Source organism: Neopsephotus bourkii, unplaced genomic scaffold, assembly GCF_033783945.1.
Source record: "Neopsephotus bourkii isolate Nb327-2 ecotype Australia unplaced genomic scaffold, CSIRO-AGI_Nbou_v1 NB_379, whole genome shotgun sequence".
Lineage (NCBI taxonomy): Eukaryota > Metazoa > Chordata > Aves > Psittaciformes > Psittacidae > Neopsephotus > Neopsephotus bourkii.
In genome coordinates, this window is record NW_026900884.1 from 662806 (window position 1) to 681889 (window position 19084).

The 19084-nt window shown below is 38.2% G+C and overlaps 2 protein-coding genes across 3 annotated transcripts in view; both read left to right on the forward strand.

The window, feature by feature from the left end:
* TBC1D12 (TBC1 domain family member 12) overlaps window positions 1-2925 on the forward strand; it is a 47049-nt gene extending 44124 nt beyond the window's left edge. For both annotated transcript variants that reach the window (XM_061348961.1, XM_061348962.1), the window contains 2 exons: window positions 712-970; window positions 1222-2925. In XM_061348961.1, the coding sequence (XP_061204945.1) occupies window positions 712-970; window positions 1222-1290 (328 nt within the window). In that variant the 3' untranslated portion in view covers window positions 1291-2925. The remainder of the gene's footprint in view (window positions 1-711; window positions 971-1221) is intronic.
* Window positions 2926-3330: 405 nt separating this feature from the next.
* On the forward strand, window positions 3331-18356 carry NOC3L (NOC3 like DNA replication regulator). The gene is made up of 21 exons (XM_061348960.1): window positions 3331-3413; window positions 4605-4809; window positions 5272-5395; window positions 6749-6906; window positions 7006-7059; window positions 7682-7812; window positions 8475-8636; window positions 9425-9518; window positions 9728-9903; window positions 10119-10247; window positions 10705-10836; window positions 11212-11292; window positions 11846-11946; window positions 12419-12491; window positions 12569-12632; window positions 12719-12790; window positions 13802-13983; window positions 14218-14346; window positions 14981-15078; window positions 16689-16773; window positions 17836-18356. The coding sequence occupies exons 1-21, from the start codon at window positions 3405-3407 to the stop codon at window positions 17965-17967; spliced, it is 2391 nt and encodes a 796-aa protein (XP_061204944.1). The 5' UTR covers window positions 3331-3404; the 3' UTR covers window positions 17968-18356.
* The last annotated feature ends 728 nt before the right edge of the window (window positions 18357-19084 follow it).

Below are 19084 nucleotides of genomic sequence, written 5' to 3' on the forward strand. Positions count from 1 at the left end.
AAGGTTCCTGAAGCATTTTGCAATAGGAATAATGGAGAGACAGAACCACCACAGGGTTATGGGAAGACTTCTACAGTGCAGGACATACGGCAGACTGAACTATCTGCCCATGTATAATGAATGCTATTTAAAAATAAACTTTACAGTAAGAAATGCAGTTGGACAGTGACTGTCTTTAGATTTTGGTGATTTTTTATGTGAACAGAAATTCAAAATGTATCGTGGAATGTAGGTCTTGAAATCTCATTAGTATATTAGTGGGATGTAGCCTTCTATTGAGATGATGTGTGGCTTTAGATTTAATTTAGAAATCAAATTATGAACAGAGCTGTTAAACTCTATGGTCTTAGTAACGGGAAGGGTTAAGTTACTCGGTTACAATCTTTGCGCTTAAGTTCTTATTTGTATATTATACCCTGCTTGAGTGTAAAGATGGTTGTAACTTCTCTAGGCAGAGCTTCCTAAAGGAAGCCTTTCAAATGGATGATTTCCTGTAACATAAAAAGAGATGGGTTTCAGAATAGGAGTTCTGACTTCAAAAACAGGAGACTTATGGGTATTTAAAATATGGAGAAAATAAGAACATGTGAAAAAAACTTATCTGCTCACTCTCAGTGTAACTGAGATTTAACGGAGGTTGTGTTTTCATACTTCTGAAATAGATTAAAGTTGTAACTGTACCTTTTTTTTTGTTTTTGTCCTCAATTGTAGGATTTTTACACTCTACAGCAAGTCATTACCACTTGATCTGGCCTGTCGTGTCTGGGATGTTTTCTGTAGAGATGGAGAAGAATTTTTGTTTAGGACAGGATTAGGAATCCTTCGGTTATATGAAGATATTCTCCTACAGATGGACTTTATTCATATAGCACAGTTTTTAACAAAGCTTCCAGAAGACATTACATCAGAAAAGCTTTTTACTTGTATTGCAGCTATTCAGATGCAGAATAGTAACAAAAAATGGGCACAGGTGAGTTTCTTGGATATATATATGTATATGTCAAAACAAACATGTCAGCACATGAGTTTATGGGGCCCTTCTCTTAATGCTTTTTATGCTGCATGTCTTGACTTCTGAGCAATGGGTGCTTCCTTTCTAGTATTTAATTCTAGAAATTAATCTCCATGCTAATATTGTGGTGGCTAATATTGATCCTTTTTTATAAGACTGACTTTTAAAACTGGGTTTTTTTTAATTCATTAAATAATTTACTTTTCCAGGTGTTTGCCTCACTGATGAAGGACAACAAAGAAGGAGATAAGAATCATAGCCCAGCACTGAAAAGCTAATCATCATACTGCTGAGGTCAAACTGAAAATGTGGAAAACCACTTGATGACAAAGGAGTTTTCACATGACTTCTAAGTGGAAAAGCACTATAGAAAATGTGAAAATTAGATGGAAAAATGACACAGCTCTCAGTGGAGTAATGAACTGATGAAATCTTCACCCTTTTGCCAGTATTAGCTTTTGTCGTGGGAAGATTTGTTTTCACACAGAATACTAAAACCTGTGAAACTGAGAAGTGGGAGAGTTCATATTTAATACTTTAAAAGAATCAGCTCAATGCAATAAACATTTGTAATAACTTCTGTTGGTACTTTAAAAAGAAATTTTGAGGCATAACTTTTTTTACAAATACCACAAAGGCACTTTTTGGGGGGATGAGGGAAATGCTAAATCTTAAGGCCCCAAAACTGCTATCCAAACCAAATGTTTTGGTACAGATATTACCTCCAAAATTAACCATTTGAAAGTATTGAGGACCAAATAAAGTTGTTTGGTGTGTTTATGTGCAAGATGGTTTAGATTTGGGAAGGGGTATTGTTTTTCTTGTTTTGTTTTTTTTTTTAAGTTGCAGCTTCATTCTTCAGTCTGGGCAAATGTAATTAACTCAGGAACTGTGAAAGTATTGTGCCCAAACCTGTTAGAGCAAAAATCATCTGAATTTGAAACAGTGGTAAGATCAGGGCTGCTATTTTCAGAGTATACAGTTTTCAAAGGGAGTTGTGTTAAGCATTTGTTTTGGTGTACTGGTTGTGCAGCTTATTAAAAATGGAGTGGGTATTCTGTGAAAGGGTTTTGCCACCAGAAGCTTCCTTTTGTTGAGCCATTTCCAACCAAGAAAAGCTTGTATGTAATGGTGAACACTAGAAACTGATAAAGCTATCTGCAGACTTTGTATTGTCAAAGGAGCAGCCACTTTTAACACTTAAGAATAATGCAGACACTGAATTGTTTTTGAAATGATCTTTTATTAGTGTGCAATACTGAAATCCAAAAAGCATCTGGTTTAGTGACACCTAATTCTTTAACATCTGTTAACTGTGAGACATAAAGTCGTATTGTATGTGTCACGGTGGATATTTTCAAACATTTCCTGTTGAAGATGCTCTACAACTTGTGTTTTTAGGGGATGGAAATTTAAAATGGATAGCACTGCAGGTGAGGAACACTTGCACTCTCTTGGTCCATTTTTGCTAATATTTAATGTAAATAAATTCCTTACATGTGGGTTTTTGTAATTGGTCCCTCTGTGGAAATCAGTTCCATTATGTGGAAATCAGAATTACCGTTATGTATTTTTAAGTGCAGGAGGCTTTCAGTTGTCTGGTGTTTAAAAGCAGAGTCTACATAATTGGGGTAAAGATTTAGTGTGGTGTAACTTACATTGCTATCTGGTTTAAAAACTACATATATGCTACTCATAACATTACAATTTGAAAACGTAAATGTCAGATTTTTCTTAACTTACATATTCACTACTTTAATTGGATCTAATTTGTCTTATATTTTTTGTGTTATCTTGTACAGTTTTCTTACTTTTCAACTATAAATCTGTATATAACTGTAAATAGAAGGATCAAGCCTTCCTTTAAGACCACTAGTAACAATTCCTGTGTAAATAAAACGTATAGGCAGCTGTGCACTCTGGTTCTTTTTGCTTTCTCTGTAACCTTGCTGCTCCGTAGGATAGGAGAATGCCTCAAGGGTAGCGTTACTGATGGAAGCGGAGCTGGTTCCTGCTCTAAGTAACCCCATTTGTGTTACCCGGGTTTTCTGCCTCCCTGAGGAGCTGAGGTGAAGGGCAGTGAAGCACGCCCTGAGGTCGGATTTGCTCTCTGTGAGGCTCGGGAGCGCGGGCCACTGTGCTCCCGGAGGGAGTGTTTCGGTGGCGGGCAGAGATCAGAGCATTAAAATAACAGCTGTATTTATTTATGAAGTGGAGCGGGTGCCCCTCTCTACGCCCTTCTCTCCCTCAGTAATAGCTGCTGCCCAGAGAGCCGGGCCCGGCCGCCGCCGCCAGGGGCCGCTATGGCCGTGGGCGGGCCGGGCTCAGCTCCGCCCCGACCCGCTGTTTCCGCTAGCTGTCGCCGGCGGTGCACGCGTTCGGAGGCGCCGCCATGAAACCGGTAGGACGCTGTGGTGGGAGGCGGCGGGTGGAGGGAGCGGTGCTCTGGTGTCCCGCTGCTACGGGGCTCGCCTGTCGGGGTCCACATGGCGGGCCTGGCGCCTCAGCGCGTGCGGAGGGCGGCCTCTGGGCCTCTGCCACGGGCTCCTAGAGAGAGGGTTGTTTCCCTGTGCTGGCTCCGCCTCCTCCCGGACCGGGCAGCTTGTCCGGTGCTTCTGCGGCTCTGGGGCTGTAGGAAGGCACAAAACTCCGGGTGCCGGGGGGCGGACGGTAAATGCGAGCTATCCAGAGCGGGCAGCAGTCCCCCCGCAACCCCATGCTCGGCCTGCATGCTCTCGGGCTGTGAGGTGGCGCCGCAAGAGGAAAGCAGCCCCCCACCCCACCCCCCGAGGTGGCTTCTGAGCAGGGGCATTGCTGTCTGTAGCAATTGTAGCTCAGTGTTGTGTGTGTGGCATGGGACAAGTGTTAGTGCTGCTTCTGTCTCTTCAGCCCTTTTCCAGCAGTCAAAACGAAAAAGGGAAGGCAAGGGTGAAGTAATAATTCCGCATTGGAGGAGCCCCACGCTGATCGAGCCACTTGTCCTCTTACTAAAGAGACCTATCTCCCCCTACCAGCTCTTCCCTTCCATGCCCCCTCCTAAGCTGTGCTGCGTCCTTTTACATCCTGAGCACCCTTAGGTGCGTTTTGCAGTTTTGGCACAGGGCACCTGTATTGATTGTTCTGAGCCTTGCAGTAGGGCAGCCTCATCTCCTCCATGCAGCTACTGGTTATGGAGGCTTAGGGACAGGAGAGAGCCAAGGCTCAGCATAGGAGGAGGACATTTCTCTTAGACCGTGGTTTTGTACTTTGTACCTTACAGCATGTTGGGGAAGATCAGCATCCTGAAGAGAGGAGACAGTGCCCTGACAATCTGTTTACTGTATTTTGAGTGTTCATGTGTCTAAAAGTAATGGACATAGGGTTTAATAAAAAAGTTGTCGAAGAATGTTGCTGTAAAACATTATTTTCCAGTATCTTTTCTCAAAAATGTAGCATTGTTAGATAAATTGGGAACTGACTGGTCCTGTTTGGAAGAAACATATGGTTCAGCCCTGATAGAAACATGAACTTACTGAGATCTGAAACAGTGAAGTAAATTTCACAAAGGCCATGAACATTTCAGTTACTTGTAGTTTTCTGTTTTGTTTCCTAGAGAAAAAACACAAAACGAGTTCCAAGCTTTCGCAAGTTACTGAGAACTAGTAAAATCAAACTTGACAACAAATTAAAGAATAAGCAGTACAAGCAGCAGAGTGCTGCTAAGAAGTACCGAAAAGAACAAAAGAAGCTAAGGGAGGCTGTCAGAGATGCTATCTCTAAAAAACCTTTTCCTTTGGAAGAATGCAGGAAAAATCAAGGTAAGTGTTTGCTCAGAGTTATTTTTATAAGTGAAAATGTTTATAAGGGTTATTAAATACCCTTATAAGCCTTACCCTGCTTCATCTTGTAAAATTGTCAAGGAAACAAAGTTTCAGTTTCTGCATACAAATAATTGCTGCTTTTGTTTAAAGGGAAGAAGGAGACAGTCACAAAAGTGTTGTTGCCATTCGGGCAACAAGATCTGACGGTAGAAATGTGTTTGCTGTCACAATTATTGGATTTCACAATTATTGGAAATAATTCACAGTTATTGGAATAATTATCAGATGTCACAATAAAGGGACGGTTTTCTGGGGTAACACAAAATGCATGCATGAAAGTTCATGAGCTCCAGGTTGAATTGAGGTGTAAAATGGTCTCACAAGTATAGGCAGGGTTAGTCTTTCAAGTCTGAATATACATACAGGATCTTAATCTGGTCACATCATCTTGTAAAATAGCTGAAAAACGGGAAGAAGAGGAAGAAGATGCTCTTCCACTGGACATGATGGATGAAGATGACTTAAAATTAATGGAGGATTTGGCTCTAAAAGCATCCTTTTTAACCAGAGATCTTTCTTCTAAGTGAGTATTGTTGTGATGTCTACTTTTTGTATTAACTCAGCTTTTTGTGGTTAATATGTATAATATGTAATATAATACATATATCAGGAGGTCACTTTCAGTCTGTTTTTTCTTTGTAGTTCTAGTTCATTGTCTTCTTAGTCTGTCAGTGCATATGCTATTACAGTGGTGTGTATCAGTGCATTCACCTGCTTTGCCTGACCTTCAGGATACTGTTTCTGGACAGTGTTCCTTCCCATGAGGTCTCTGGCTGTGAGATGAGTAGCATTTCTCAAACTGAAGGAAATGCTTTGATCCATATACATATCCCCCCCTTCCCTCCCTCAAGTATCTGGACATTCCCTGGGCTTCAGGGCCCTGTACTTTCTATATTGCATCACAGGTTGCTATAAAAAAAACAAAACAAACCAAAACTTAATTCTTTTAAAAAAACATGCAACACCAAAGCATTCATACAAAAAATTCGTTACCAGTTTTCTGGAGCAAGGTATTAGGTAGAGTTCACAATGAAGTACATAAAAGGGTAGTACTTCTAGTTGCAGATTGTAAGTCTTTACAAATATGCTGTACAGAGTAGTCTGGTTACATGCTTGTTTGAAAATCCTAACTTGCCTTTTTTGATGAATATGAAAAGACTCAGTATGCCTTGCTGCTGGAGGCTGGTTTTAATTTTCTTTGTAAACTTCAGTTTTCTTCGGTTCTGAAGTGGTTGTGTCAGGCTAAATTTTGAAATGAGTGCAAAAGCATTTTTGACTGTTTTCAAGAAGAGAGCACATTTCTTCTAGCTTTTTTTCCTAATTCAAATACGAATTAATTTGTTAATGCTGATTATAGTTACTAATTAATAATTTAGTCTAGTTTCAAAAGAAATTGATGTGATCCTTCATCCCTGGCTTTTAGTTTTTTAATAAGATAAACAGACAATGCACTTCACAGCATGCCTGCACTACAGACGTGCACCATTTAAATTTTTTTGGTAAATTCAAAAATCAGTGCAAGCAGTTCACATGTGTGTGTTTGCACTCATTTGCCAGTGTTTCAAAATTCACAGAGTTGGCTGACCTGCTAAATTAACTAACTCTGATTTTGTCTTTCTTCATTTCACATTTAGTTTCCTGTAAAATAGGAGATAGGAAACATTGTATTGTCCTGAATTCAAACATCCTATGCAGATACACATTAACACAGTTTGATTGAATGCTGACTGGTGCTGTCAGTGGTGAACACACGCAAACATTCCACTTAATAAGATCAGCCATTAAGTGTGGACACTTAATCCAGCTAGTGTTCTGTCATGCATGGTTCTTGTCTAATCAGATAGCTAATTCATTTAGTTTGCCTTATATTTTTCAGTGAACCTGTTCACATCAAAAAACGAAAGCATGAAAGTGTGATTGAAAAATATGAGAAGATGCCAAGGCGTATGCAAACTGAGCCAGAAAAAGAACTCATCCATCTGCTTCCAATCAAAGATAAGGGTGGCATTATTCCCCAAACTGTGGAAAAGCCAGGTAAGACACAGATTCTGGAATTGGTATACTAGCCCAGGTGTAAATAATTTAGTCTTTTAAAATTCTGGTGTTAATTACATGCTTTTCATGTTTTTACAGTTCTCAGTGATGCACAGGATGAAGAAGAGGATGCAGAAATGGAGGATGCAGAGGGTAATAAAACATCATGTTTGCTTTTTGTATTTGTTTTTTTTTTGTTTTTCCAAAATCACTGACATATCTAAAGAGTATTTTGCCGTTCCCTAAGGAAGTTTGTAATTTAAATGTATTTTGTTAAGAGTGTTTTTTAACATGTTCATTACTATGTTGCCCCCAAGGCATAACAGTGATTCAGAGCTTGTTTTCTTTTCATTAGTTTCTAAATATAATCTAAAGTTGAGGTGGGACATACAGCCAAATAATACTCAGAAAACACAAATAAAACAATTGTATTTTTTTAAAAAAGAAGTGAGTGCTGAATAATTTGCTTCAAATTGCAGAGCACTGTAGTTTCTTGACGTAGTTGGGGTCATATGTTGTATGTTCCCACTATACTTAGGGAATACCATTTGCAGATTAAAAAACATTGGTCCATTTCTTTTTGTAAGCATAAGATTTTTTAGTGGACCAAAAATTAATCTCCACCTTTACTGTGGAACTGCATGTATTAACCTTTGTGTGGGGTTATCGCATTCCCCATCTGAAATCCGGTATCTGGAACTGTAGTTTGCAATATCATGTTTGTTAAGGTGCTTCTCTAGTAACCCTCTTTTCTATCTCTCACATCTTGTGCTAGACTTTAATGAAGAACCCCTGCCTGTTCTCACTCCTGAAGAAATGGCTGCTCAAAGGAGACAAAAGCTGCAGGAAAGGAAGATGCACATAGCTGCCTTAGCATCTGCCATTCTGTCTGATCCAGATAACAATGTAGGTAGCATTTGCTCAACATTCATCTCTGTGTGTGCAATAAGTCAATAAAAGTCTGAAGTGGCCAAATAATAATGAAAGCAGAAAAACATATGTGTAGAATAAGGAAAAAGGTCAGTATTGTATCACTTCTTAGGGGGTGGCAGTGAAACTTCTACTGTGGTATAAAGGATTTGAATATTTATACCAGCTCTTGAGTGGTATAAAAGATTTGGGTTGGGTAAAGATCCAAATGATTTTGTGTGTGCTCTGTTCAGGAGTAATTTGTCCCTCTGAATACTTGTAGTGTTATGAATAATGTTGTCTTTGGTATTTCTTGTCCAAACTACTTTGTTCCTTAAGCTTGACCCTTATTTAAACTCTGATTTAAGGGTGGTATCTGGTAGTTCTCGGTGCTTCAGAATATGCTAATTATTTTCTATAATTCTGTGCAAGTATAGTTTGAGCATTACTAAGGTAAAAATTTCATTGGTATTCCTAGCATTTCTTGCCTCATTATGTAGTGCTGAGTCTTGAGTGACTGCTGAGTTACTAGCTTTCTCTTTCAAGTATTCAAAACTTGAAACACGTTCCTTGTGGCACGCTATTGCTAAAATGTACATTGTGTTTTTACATTGGTTTGTCAGTGATCTTCAGCTGACTTTGCCTCCTGTGTTAATCAGATTAAGAAGTTGAAGGAGCTGCGTGCCATGTTGATGGAGCAGGATCCTAATGTGGCTGTGATTGTTCGGAAGCTGGTCATGGTTTCTTTGATGGAGGTATTCAAAGATATTGCGCCTTCTTACAAAATCCGGCCTCTGACTGAAGCAGAAAAGGCTACCAAGGTGAAATACCAGATTTCTTCCTAGGGTATTATGAGTAGTTCAGATTTTTTAGTTATGCCAAATGCCAATACTGATTTGGTTAATATGAATTTAAGTTTTGAGCAAAGGGTGACAAATAATTACTTGTGGAAATTTGGAAAATGTGACACTTCTAGGAGCAGAGGTCTTTGTTCTGAACCTTTTATTCTTACTTACTTCCTTCAGTAAGTAGGTAAGGTGCTGGTGATAATGAAGAAAAAAAATGGTATATGAAAGTAGCATACCAAACCTGTGATGAAGGTAGTATACCAAACCTGGGTGACTTTCATCATAAACCTTGGAATAAGATGGTGTTTTGCATCACACTGAAGGGAACTATAAAGAAAGCAAATTCGGCGTCATTGTTACCCAACTGGCACAGATTTCTTTGAAATATGCTCAATAATTTGCTGAAGAAATGCAGAGTAACTTGTTTTCTGGAGCTTGTTTTTACCCAGTTCATCAGAAGGTTTCTTGAATGTAGGTAGTGCAGTTTAGAGGCTTTAAAATAACATCTAGTTGAAAATTCTACTTCAGTCTTCATAAATGAAATAGGCCTAGTTGGAAAAGACCCTCTGAGCATATGTGTATAGAAATGTGTAGAAATACTGTACTTTTAACATATTTCTAGGAATGTCATCCAAAAAAAAACATTACTACTTAGATATCTGAAAATTGTTTTAAAATCTGTTTTGTTTTTGTTTTTTTGCCACCGGAAAATTTCAGGATTTAGCTCTCTGAATAAAATCTGATTTGTATTACGTTTACAGGTTAAAAAAGAAACTCAGAAACTGAGAGAATTTGAAGAAGGCCTTGTAAGCCAGTATAAATTTTACTTGGAAAATCTGGAACAAACAATTAAAGGTACAGTCAGCACTTCCCATTCTTTTCTTGATGGTAAATGTAAAGTTCTTTGTGGCATCACAGTTTACCTCCTTTGATTGAATGCTGCCTCATTTTTCAAGTATTACTTTCATGAACTATGCAGGAGAATGCCTGCAATAACTACAAATGTAAATATTTAGATTCTCCCCTCCATTCTCAACAGTAATCACTAAAAATACTTTGTGCAGATTGGAAGCAAAGGAAGTTGAAGAAAAGCAATGTCATCTCATTAAAAGCATATAAAGGTCTGGCAGAAGTAGCAGTGAAGTGTCTGTGTGAGCTGCTTGTGGCCCTACCCCACTTTAACTTCCACAATAACATTATTGTTCTGATTGTTCCGCTCATGAATGATGCATCAAAAAAGGTAAGTGATTTTCTGATTAGGGGAACAGTTCTTGTCTTGGATGAAAAATAATCTATTTCTGAGCTTTATCCACAATAACCAGATCTTATGGGCATATCTTTTGCTATTTTAAAGGCTGTATCCACTTTCTAGTTAGTAAATACCATCACCATTAGCAGTGAGCTGTTGTCATGGACTTGGCTTTACAGAAGAATTTCTTTGAATTCACTTTTCAGATTTCTGAACTGTGCTGTGAGGCAGTTAAGAAGCTCTTTAAACAAGACAAGTTGGGCTATGCTTCACTTGGTGTAGTTAAAGTAATTTCTGGCCTTGTGAAAGGTAGAAATTATGATGTCAGACCTGAGGTAAGAGTCTTTCTGTTATACTACAGAATTTTCTTCTGTCAATGGTTTAAAAAAAATCTGAAAGTTAAAGTTAGTGCAGCTGCTGGCTACAGACAAGCAGAATTTCCTCACTTGATCAGAACACAGCCAGGTTAGGAGTGGGCTGAGACAGAGGATTAGCAAAAGATACATGGGGTAGGGGAAGGAGACTGGGAGATCAGATCCCTTTAGAGATGTGATTTACTCAGCAGGGAGACCTGAAGTGAGAGAGGCAAGTGGAAGAATGGTTAGAAATGGACAGTGCTGGGGAGCGAACTGGGTGCAGAAATGAGATATAGGTATAAAGGAACAGAATGGAATTAAACAGAAGAACCTCTGACCAGCAGAGCCCACTAGCTGGAATGGAACTAGGGGTTTCTTACCCTTCATTGCTCCATTGTGGATCACCTTTCGTTGTATTTATTTTATTTTACAATAGGTGCTAAAAGTATTTCTTCACTTAAGAATTAAGGAAGTAGAATTACAAAAAGATTCCGAAGACATTGCACCAAAGAAAAGGTTCATGACTTACAAAGAGAAAAGGAAAAATCTTTCAAGAATGCAAAGAAAGGTATGACCTGTCCTTTCTCATGCTCTGTGGCACTGACTTTATGTAGCAATTTGTTCAGCAATGATTGCACTTCTGTTGCCAGTGTTATCTGTCAGCATCAGTGATTAGTCTTTGCATTGAACATTTATGAGGTTCTAAAAGGAACTTAATTATCTTCCTATTTTTTTCTTTTTCTGATGTTGATAATACCTTTGATTAATTGCTTCTGATAGGAAAGAATACATCTTAGCTGGTTACCCTGTAGCATCACAGTGTAACTTAAGGAACTCACCAAGCATGAGAGATTTTTTTTCTCTGGGTATCTTTGGAACCTGGATATTCAGGCTGGTTGGACACACGTAATCTGTTGTCTTAAAATCAATTGTATGTTTTCAGTGGAAGAAGGCAGAAGAGAAGCTGGAACGAGAACTCTTGGAAGCAGAAGCATCAGAAAGTAAAGAAAAAAAACTGAAGCTGGTAAGTAGTTTAGAAATTATTTTCCTGGTTTTGCAAAGTAGCAGCCAAGTAACCAAGTGTCTCCCCTCCATCCCAGCCAGCATTCCACACCTCTAGGTAGTGGTGACAGCTTATAAACATTTTGCCAGAGGTCTAGGTTTTAGTAAATGAGCCTCTCTCAGTTTACCTATTCCTATTTCCTTCCACACTCTGCAAAAAAGAAAAAAACGTAATTGAATCCATTGATATATGTCCTCTAGGTGCCATGTTCCATGTGATGCTATGAAATGGCTGTTGTCAGTCTCTCAGGGTGTCCTTTAGGCAAAGACTAGCATGGACTAGGGGGAAGAGAGGCTGTTTAACTAAGAGAGTGTGAGGGGACAAAATAGGGGGCAGGAGAGCAGGACTTCAGCTTTTCAGCATGACAAGAGCATATATGGCAGTGCCAGGATTGGTTTGGAAGGCCTGAGTGCAGGCTTGACAGAGAAGCATTTTCAGTTGAGTTTAAGTGAAGTAGAAATATCTGGTTTACATGCTTATCAAATACTTACTTGATTTTGTTTTCTTTCTCCAGCATACAGAGACCCTGAATATTGTGTTTGTAACTTACTTTAGAATCTTGAAGAAAGCTCAGAAGTCTCCACTTTTGCCAGCTGTGCTAGAAGGTCTTGCAAAGTAAGAACTGAGTCCACCTTCTTTTGTGTGTGTTAGAAAAGACATGAGGCACCAGAGGGATTTTTGGTTTTGAAAGGGATTTATAAGCAGTGACAAAAGATGGTCCCTGACAAATGCGTTGAAATTCTTTTATTTCTCTGCTGAAGTTTTCACTTACTTCTAAGCACATTTCAATGTTAATGATGTTAAATTCACCACGATAGAATTGATGTGATGCAAACCCAACAGGATGTGACATGATTCTATTATTTTGTCTGATTACTTCCTGAAGAATACGAGCATGTCTCTTATGCTTTAGGGAAGCTGTAATTAGCACTTGGACACTGAATCATCCATCTCTGTTAAGATAATAGATGTTCAGCATTTGATTTAGCTTTGCTTTTAAGCTGCGAATTTTGGCAATCCAAAATACTTTGAACTGAGTTTGCAGATAATGTCTATAGCTTAAAGGTAAAATTTTCTTTTATTCAAGGTTTGCTCATCTCATAAATATAGAATTTTTTGATGACCTGTTGATTGTCCTTCATTCACTTATTGCATCTGGGGTAAGTTGAGCTTGCTTTTATTCCAGATTTCTTAAAATTATGTTCTTTAGGGTACTTACTCAGTTTTGTATTTTTAGAGTTTAAGCTATCGTGAGAGTCTTCATTGCATTCTCAGTGCTTTTCATATACTCTCTGGTCAAGGTAAGAGATCTTGGGAAACAAACTTTTATTTAATAATGTCTGATAATTAATGGAGTAAATGTATTTACTTGGGATTATGTTAACAGGTGATGTTCTTAACATCGATCCAATGAAATTCTACACACATCTTTACAAGACACTGTTCAGCCTACATGCAGGTAACTTCAGATTCTTATTTTCAGCGTGTACCTAGGTAATGTTTATTCTGTTTGTTTGGTATCATAGCCTTAATGCAACGTTAATAAACTGCAGTTGTTTTAAGATACCTACCTTCTGAAAATGTTACTATCTGCTTTAATCTACTTCTTTCTCAAATTGCACGTTGTGCCACTGCAGTACAAATACTATAAGTATTATTGCAATGCATGGTAACAGGTTCTGATTATTTCATTAGGGAATGCCAAATATGTGGTCTTAGATAAGCATTTATCCTGTCCGCAGTTTAAGTTGTTTGACTCCCTTATAATTGTTTCTTTCAACAGCAATTAAAAAAATTCTCTCTTTTTTCTCAAACTCTTTCCCTAACAGAAAACAATCTCTATTTTTTCTTACATGTTTTAAAGAATAGCTTCAATTTAACATCAGTTTTCTGAAATATCTGGTTTATATTTCTGATGTTTATAATTCTGATGTCTGAATTTTTAAATCTAAATCTTATTTTATTTTTGAATTTTCAAATCTAAATAATTCTGAGAAGCCAAATAGTTAATGAAAAAAGATACTTACAAAGTTTGACATTAACATTATTTTCATTAACTTCATAAATGTGTATTCACTGAGAGGAAAGATTGATAAAAAGCATTCTACAAGTCTGGATGGGTAAAAGAGTAAACCTTCATACCATTTAACAATTTATAGAAGATGATCTCATGAATGCATTTAGGATTAAAACACTAACTGCTTCTAAAGTTTAGACATTTTTGATGGAACACGTATTTTCTTAGAAAGGAGCACAGAAACAATGATATACTTGTTCTCTTCAAAACTGGACTATTTTTGCCAAAAAAGGGTGGATGTTTATGTCTGTGTCACATTAGTGATGTGCTTCAACCCCTTAGCTTTCATGCTGTTTCTCAGGTTTCAGTGTACAGTCAATGACAAGAGTATTTAACTGTGCATTCCTCAAAATGGTTACTTACTCTTTATATGAAATCCTTTTTTTTTTTGAGGTGGTACCAATGATGACATAGGGATTGTGCTCCAGTGCCTGGATGTCATGTTTGCCAAGCGGAGAAAGCAAGTTTCCCAGCAACGAGCTCTTGCTTTCCTAAAGCGACTCTCCACGCTTGCTCTTCATGTACTTCCAAATTCCAGTGTTGGGATCTTGGCAACAAACAGGGTATTAATGCAAGTAAGTTTTACTTGTTGGAACTTTTAGCTTACTGGTTAAAGGGTGTTGGATTTTTTTGACACTGATTTTATGCAAACTATTTTGAAGCTTCTTAAGCACAAAGGATGAAAACTGAGGATCCTTAAATACTGCTGGTACAGAATAATATAGAAAGAGCCCTGAACTTGACTTAACCATGTTAGAATTGGTTATGTAATGTAAGCAACTTAGTCCTTTTTTTTTTTTCTGTTGTAGACTTTCCCAAGGATGGACCTCTTACTGGACAATGAATCTCAAGGCAGTGGAGTTTATCTTCCAGAACTAGATGAACCAGAACATTGCAATGCTCAGAACACAGCTCTATGGGAGCTGCATTTATTGCAGGTCAGTGAGTAGCTGAGTGATTTGGGAAGTAAAGGTCAGCAATAAATAGGTGCTAAATGTTTACATGCTTTACCCAAATAGCAAACATGGGTCTGCAGTTTTACCAATCAGTTCTGGCCCACATGAGCCTATTCCGTAAAAAACAAAGAGCAGCATGGTGATACAAGGTAAGACTGAGCTCAAAAGGGGATGTTATACATCCCCTATGATAGCGCCACACTGGATCTTAGTGCAGATTGCCTAATAAGACTTCTTTGGAGACTATTTCAATTTGTTAAGTTCTCTTGCATTCCAGCCCTTCTCTGGGGAGCAGCTGACACCTTGATCTGTCATTCCAGCCAGGGTGCAGAGTTTGAGGCATGGGGAGGGCTTCCGCTGCCCTTTCTCCTGCCTTCTGGGACTAGGAACTAGATTAGCTGTGGAGAGTTGCATTTACAGCATGACATGCTAGTGGATAAATGTATGACTGGGTGTTCTCATTTACTTAACCCCAGAAACTTACTGATTTTGTGGTGCTCATTTTTTTCTGTCTAAAACAAAAGCAGAATCTGCCGTCTTGCCAAAATGGAAATAAATGCTAGTATCAATAGATAAATACATTATCCCTTATCTCTCAGTTTCTTGTTTCTTTCAGAGACACTATCATCCAACAGTGCAGAAATTTGCAGCTCACCTTATTGCTGGTGCTCCAACTGAAGGCTCAGCAGCTCTTTCACTTGATTTGAGCCAGAGGTGAGTTATCAGAGGGTTCTATTTTTAAAAATAGTGCCTGAAAAGAAGCTGTTGCTCATACTTTATTGAAGGAATGCCAAAAAATAATTATCCATAAAATGAAAAGATTTTGTTCTTCAAATTCACTTCCTTTGTTCTTCTGCCACTACAGAATGTTGGCTGCCTTTTTTTTTTTCCTTTAAGGCTTGTTCTCAGGCTGTGACCAGGGTAAAAATCTGGAAGTGCAGTGTTCTTTCTTCCCATGGGAGCAAAATGGCTGCATTTTCTCAGTAGCAGCCCTGATGCGCATATGGATCAGGATCACTGAACTGTGGCTGTCCAGTGTAAACTGGAAACCAAGTTGCAGCGTAAAGTCTGCATATGTTAAAACAAAAGAACAGCCATCCTGGTTCTTGCTCTGGGAGGTGAAATGAACAGTCTGCTCTAATACACTCTTCCTGTGCCTCACATAACTTGATAGACCTCTATCACAGAGTCATAGAATAGTTAGGGTTGGAAAGGCCCTTAAGATCATCAAGTTCCAACCCCCCTGCCATGGGCAGGGACACCTCGCACTAAACCATGCCACCCTCCATCTACTTTCTCTTCTGGCCGAAGAGATGTGACCCAGACAGGAGCTGTTTGTACTTTCCATCATCTTTGTTGCCTTTTCTTGAACTTTTACCAACTCAACTATTTCAAGATGAGGAAATCAGAGACTCAGATGCAGTATTTGAGATGTGAGTGATCTGTGGATTTATATACACTGATGTAACTATTTTCTATTCTGTTCTCGTTTCTTTTCAACTCCAAACAGCATTAAGATCACAAGTCCCAGGAAAGTATCTGTCATAACAAGATAACAAGAAGATTGTTTTTCCTTAAGTGACAGTGGTCAGCTCAGAGCCTGTTGTTTTTATGTGAAGCTGAGATTGCTTTTCTCTGTTTTTTTCCACACTAAATTTCATTTGCCCTTTTACTGGCCACCTCATACAGACTATCTGCAGTTCTTTACAGGCAGCTCATTCTTACTGCCACAAATAATTTGATACCCTCCAGTTGATATTTGAGTGTGTTGAAAAGCAATGTCCTGGCACAGACATTGTGGAAATCCATAGGTTCTTCTTGACAGGGTAAAAATTCATCGTATCTCCTGTCCCTTGTTTCCTATCTTTTAACCAGTTCTTTTCCTATGTGATGACAGTATTCCTTCTTCTCCCACGGCTGCATGATTTTCATAAAACCCTTTGGTGAAGAACTGTTGGAGACTGGAGCAGATAGGATCAGCTAGATAATATTTATCCATGTATTTTATTTATTTTTAGTTGGTTTTTTTTTTTGCTTGCTTGTACAGGGCAAGCAGTGACTGCTTGGAGCTCTTGCAAGTCAATAGAACAGTTTTCTTCCATCCTCCAACTCAGTATTTAAACACATTTTACTTGCTTTTACTTGTATTCTTTCCCAGCTTGTTGACTTTCAGTCTTTTCCAGGTGATGCTCCTTACTCTGAGTTCTGTTAAAGCATGATACAGGGTGTGAATGCTGTGTGTAAAAATCTGCTCTTGATTTGCTGATACATTATTTAAAAATGTGTCTAATACTGTTATTCTTTCACTGTGGTTTTTGCTGTAGGCCTGCTACAGAACATTTTGAGGCATACAGTATGAGAGGAATGACCTTTAATCCTCCTGTTGCATCAGTAACACCCAGAAGAAAGGTACTGTCTCATCAATCTGTGTGCCTTTTTTAACCACAATATGCCAAGATAGCTTTGTATCTGTCTGCTGACTCACTATGCAGTGCCCAGGCATTAGCGCACTTCTTTTGGCTTTCTGGTTTCTGCACTTTCTGTTTCAAGTATTTATTTTTTTTAACTGGCATTATATAGCATTGACTATAAAGAAGGAAGAAAAAGCTGTATGCATAGTTCCACCTCCCATAGCATCAGTTCATGTAGCAAGATGAATATGGTAGCTGTTACTTTACTTGTCTGTCATTTATCTTATGCACTTTGCAATGGTTCAGTGCAGATTTCTTGTCCCTCTTCTGTAGTGATGAACTAATGTTTGTTCAAAAAGCAGTAATAAAGAGCCAGCATTCTTTCCTCAGTGTTGGTAGTTGGCAGGACAGCTGGATTTCCAGAGCCTTTGATTGAGTAGAAGGATACTTATCCCCATTAGTGGCATGTTACAGCTTTAAAGTGTAAATTTGAAGGGAACAAAGAGTGAATGTATAAACAGGAGAAATGGATGAACACTTTTTAGAGCCTCAGCACTGAATGTTCCAGATCCAATCTCCATTAAATGTACAGTGAGTGGTGTGTCCTTTAAAAAGTGATCATTAATTTTTTTTCTTCCTCATGAAAATATTACAACTTATTAACCTTGTTAGTGCCTTCAGTTTGTAACTCGGTAATGTCACCCTAAAGCCTTGAGAGCACAGGTTTTTTTCCACTGTAGAGAAGCACTTTCTGAAAATGTATTTCTACTTACTCTGTCCTTTTAGAATGACTTCTTGATGTGTTTGCCCTGCTCTGGGGTGTTCCGTTATCAGCTCTGACAGAACAAGGCTGAGAACAGCAGATAGGAGAGACATTTATTTAGCACTTGATTAAGGAAATGCAGAAGGTCTTTCAGGTAGCAGAAACAAAGAGGAAGATAACAGAAAGAAGAGACTGTCCATAGGTGGCAATAATGGACATAACTGCTAATTTAAGCTATGCATGGAAAACACATACTGGCCTTGTTTAGTAATGGAACTAATGTTTTGTAATTTTCAGGACACATTCTCACAAAAGGATTCATTTATAGATGAAGAGCTAAACAACCAGCTTCAACAACACCGCAGTGGGACTATTGTACAAAAGCTCTTGGATTTTGCTAAACACTTGAAGGAATCATCCTTGTTGTAGATATATCTGTCAGTCATGTTCAGTTGGCTTCTTAATTAGAGAGAAAGACCGGCTGGAAGAAATTTCCACTCACCATTAAAGGAATTCAGGTGGGTTATTGTGTGAATTTAGAGCCACATAAAATATGTAACAGCAGTTTTTCACACAGTTCCAATCACTGAGCTCATGTTCTCAAAACTTGGGAACCAGAATAAACAGTCAGTCGCATCAGTAATTTAAAAAAGATACAAAACCAGGTGATTTTAAAATTGTCTGCAGCCATGCCTTATGGTATTTTTGTTTATATATTTTCTAATTTTTCTAACAGAATATAGGTATATGTATGTAATTCTGAGAAATCACTGGGTTGTGTTGCTAAATTAATAAATAGTTTTGAAATTTTAACAGAATTTTGATTCGTCTGATGTTTAAAGTACTTTGAGATTTGGCGTATGTATTGTGTTTTTTCTGTTTTCCTTCCGATGTCTCCTAACCATTTACCTCATCTTGAAATGATTTTGCATGTGGTGGGGTCGTCTTCATCTCTGATGAAAAGGAAGCTATTGAATTCCACTTTTTTAGTTTTTAATATCATCCAGGCTAGTTCACCAAATTTCAGGTAGCTAAACAAATTCACAAGCATTTCTGGAATAGATATCTATCTATAAATAGAACAGAAAATAAGTATTTTACTGTGTGGATTACAAAACCGCCAATGTAATACATGTGCTTCTGTCTGGTTAGGTTGCTGTTCCCATCACTTCTGAGTGGTTCTTTTCCATTAAGTGTCTGCAAATATAGATGTGATTTAAGTTCTGAAAAATTCCAAGGTGACCACTTGCCAGTACTTTTTCAGTTCAGGAAGGCAAAAGCAAAGTGTCAACATCATAAACCATTTATTTTTTTTACAACATATACAAATACAAGTTTATTCTTCAAGTAGGCAGAGAGAAAATAGTCCAGGTGGAAAAGTCACTTTTAAAATTACTCATTTTACATAGTTTCCAAACAATAGAAAGACTGGCACATAGTGATGTTGCATTGTCAGAATACTTCGACAGAATGCTTGAAGAGGCAGAAGAAGACAACTGTACAACTAAGTCATTCTGAAACACCCTATTCGTCTATTGGAGCAAAG

What these genes read in the sequence shown, in the direction of transcription:
- NOC3L (XM_061348960.1), top strand. An exon ending in AGAATGCAGGAAAAATCAAG is followed by an intron (nt 4,810 to 5,271) that starts GTAAGTGTTTGC and finishes CTTGTAAAATAG; the next exon opens with CTGAAAAACGGGAAGAAGAG. An exon ending in TTTCAAGAATGCAAAGAAAG is followed by an intron (nt 10,837 to 11,211) that starts GTATGACCTGTC and finishes GTATGTTTTCAG; the next exon opens with TGGAAGAAGGCAGAAGAGAA.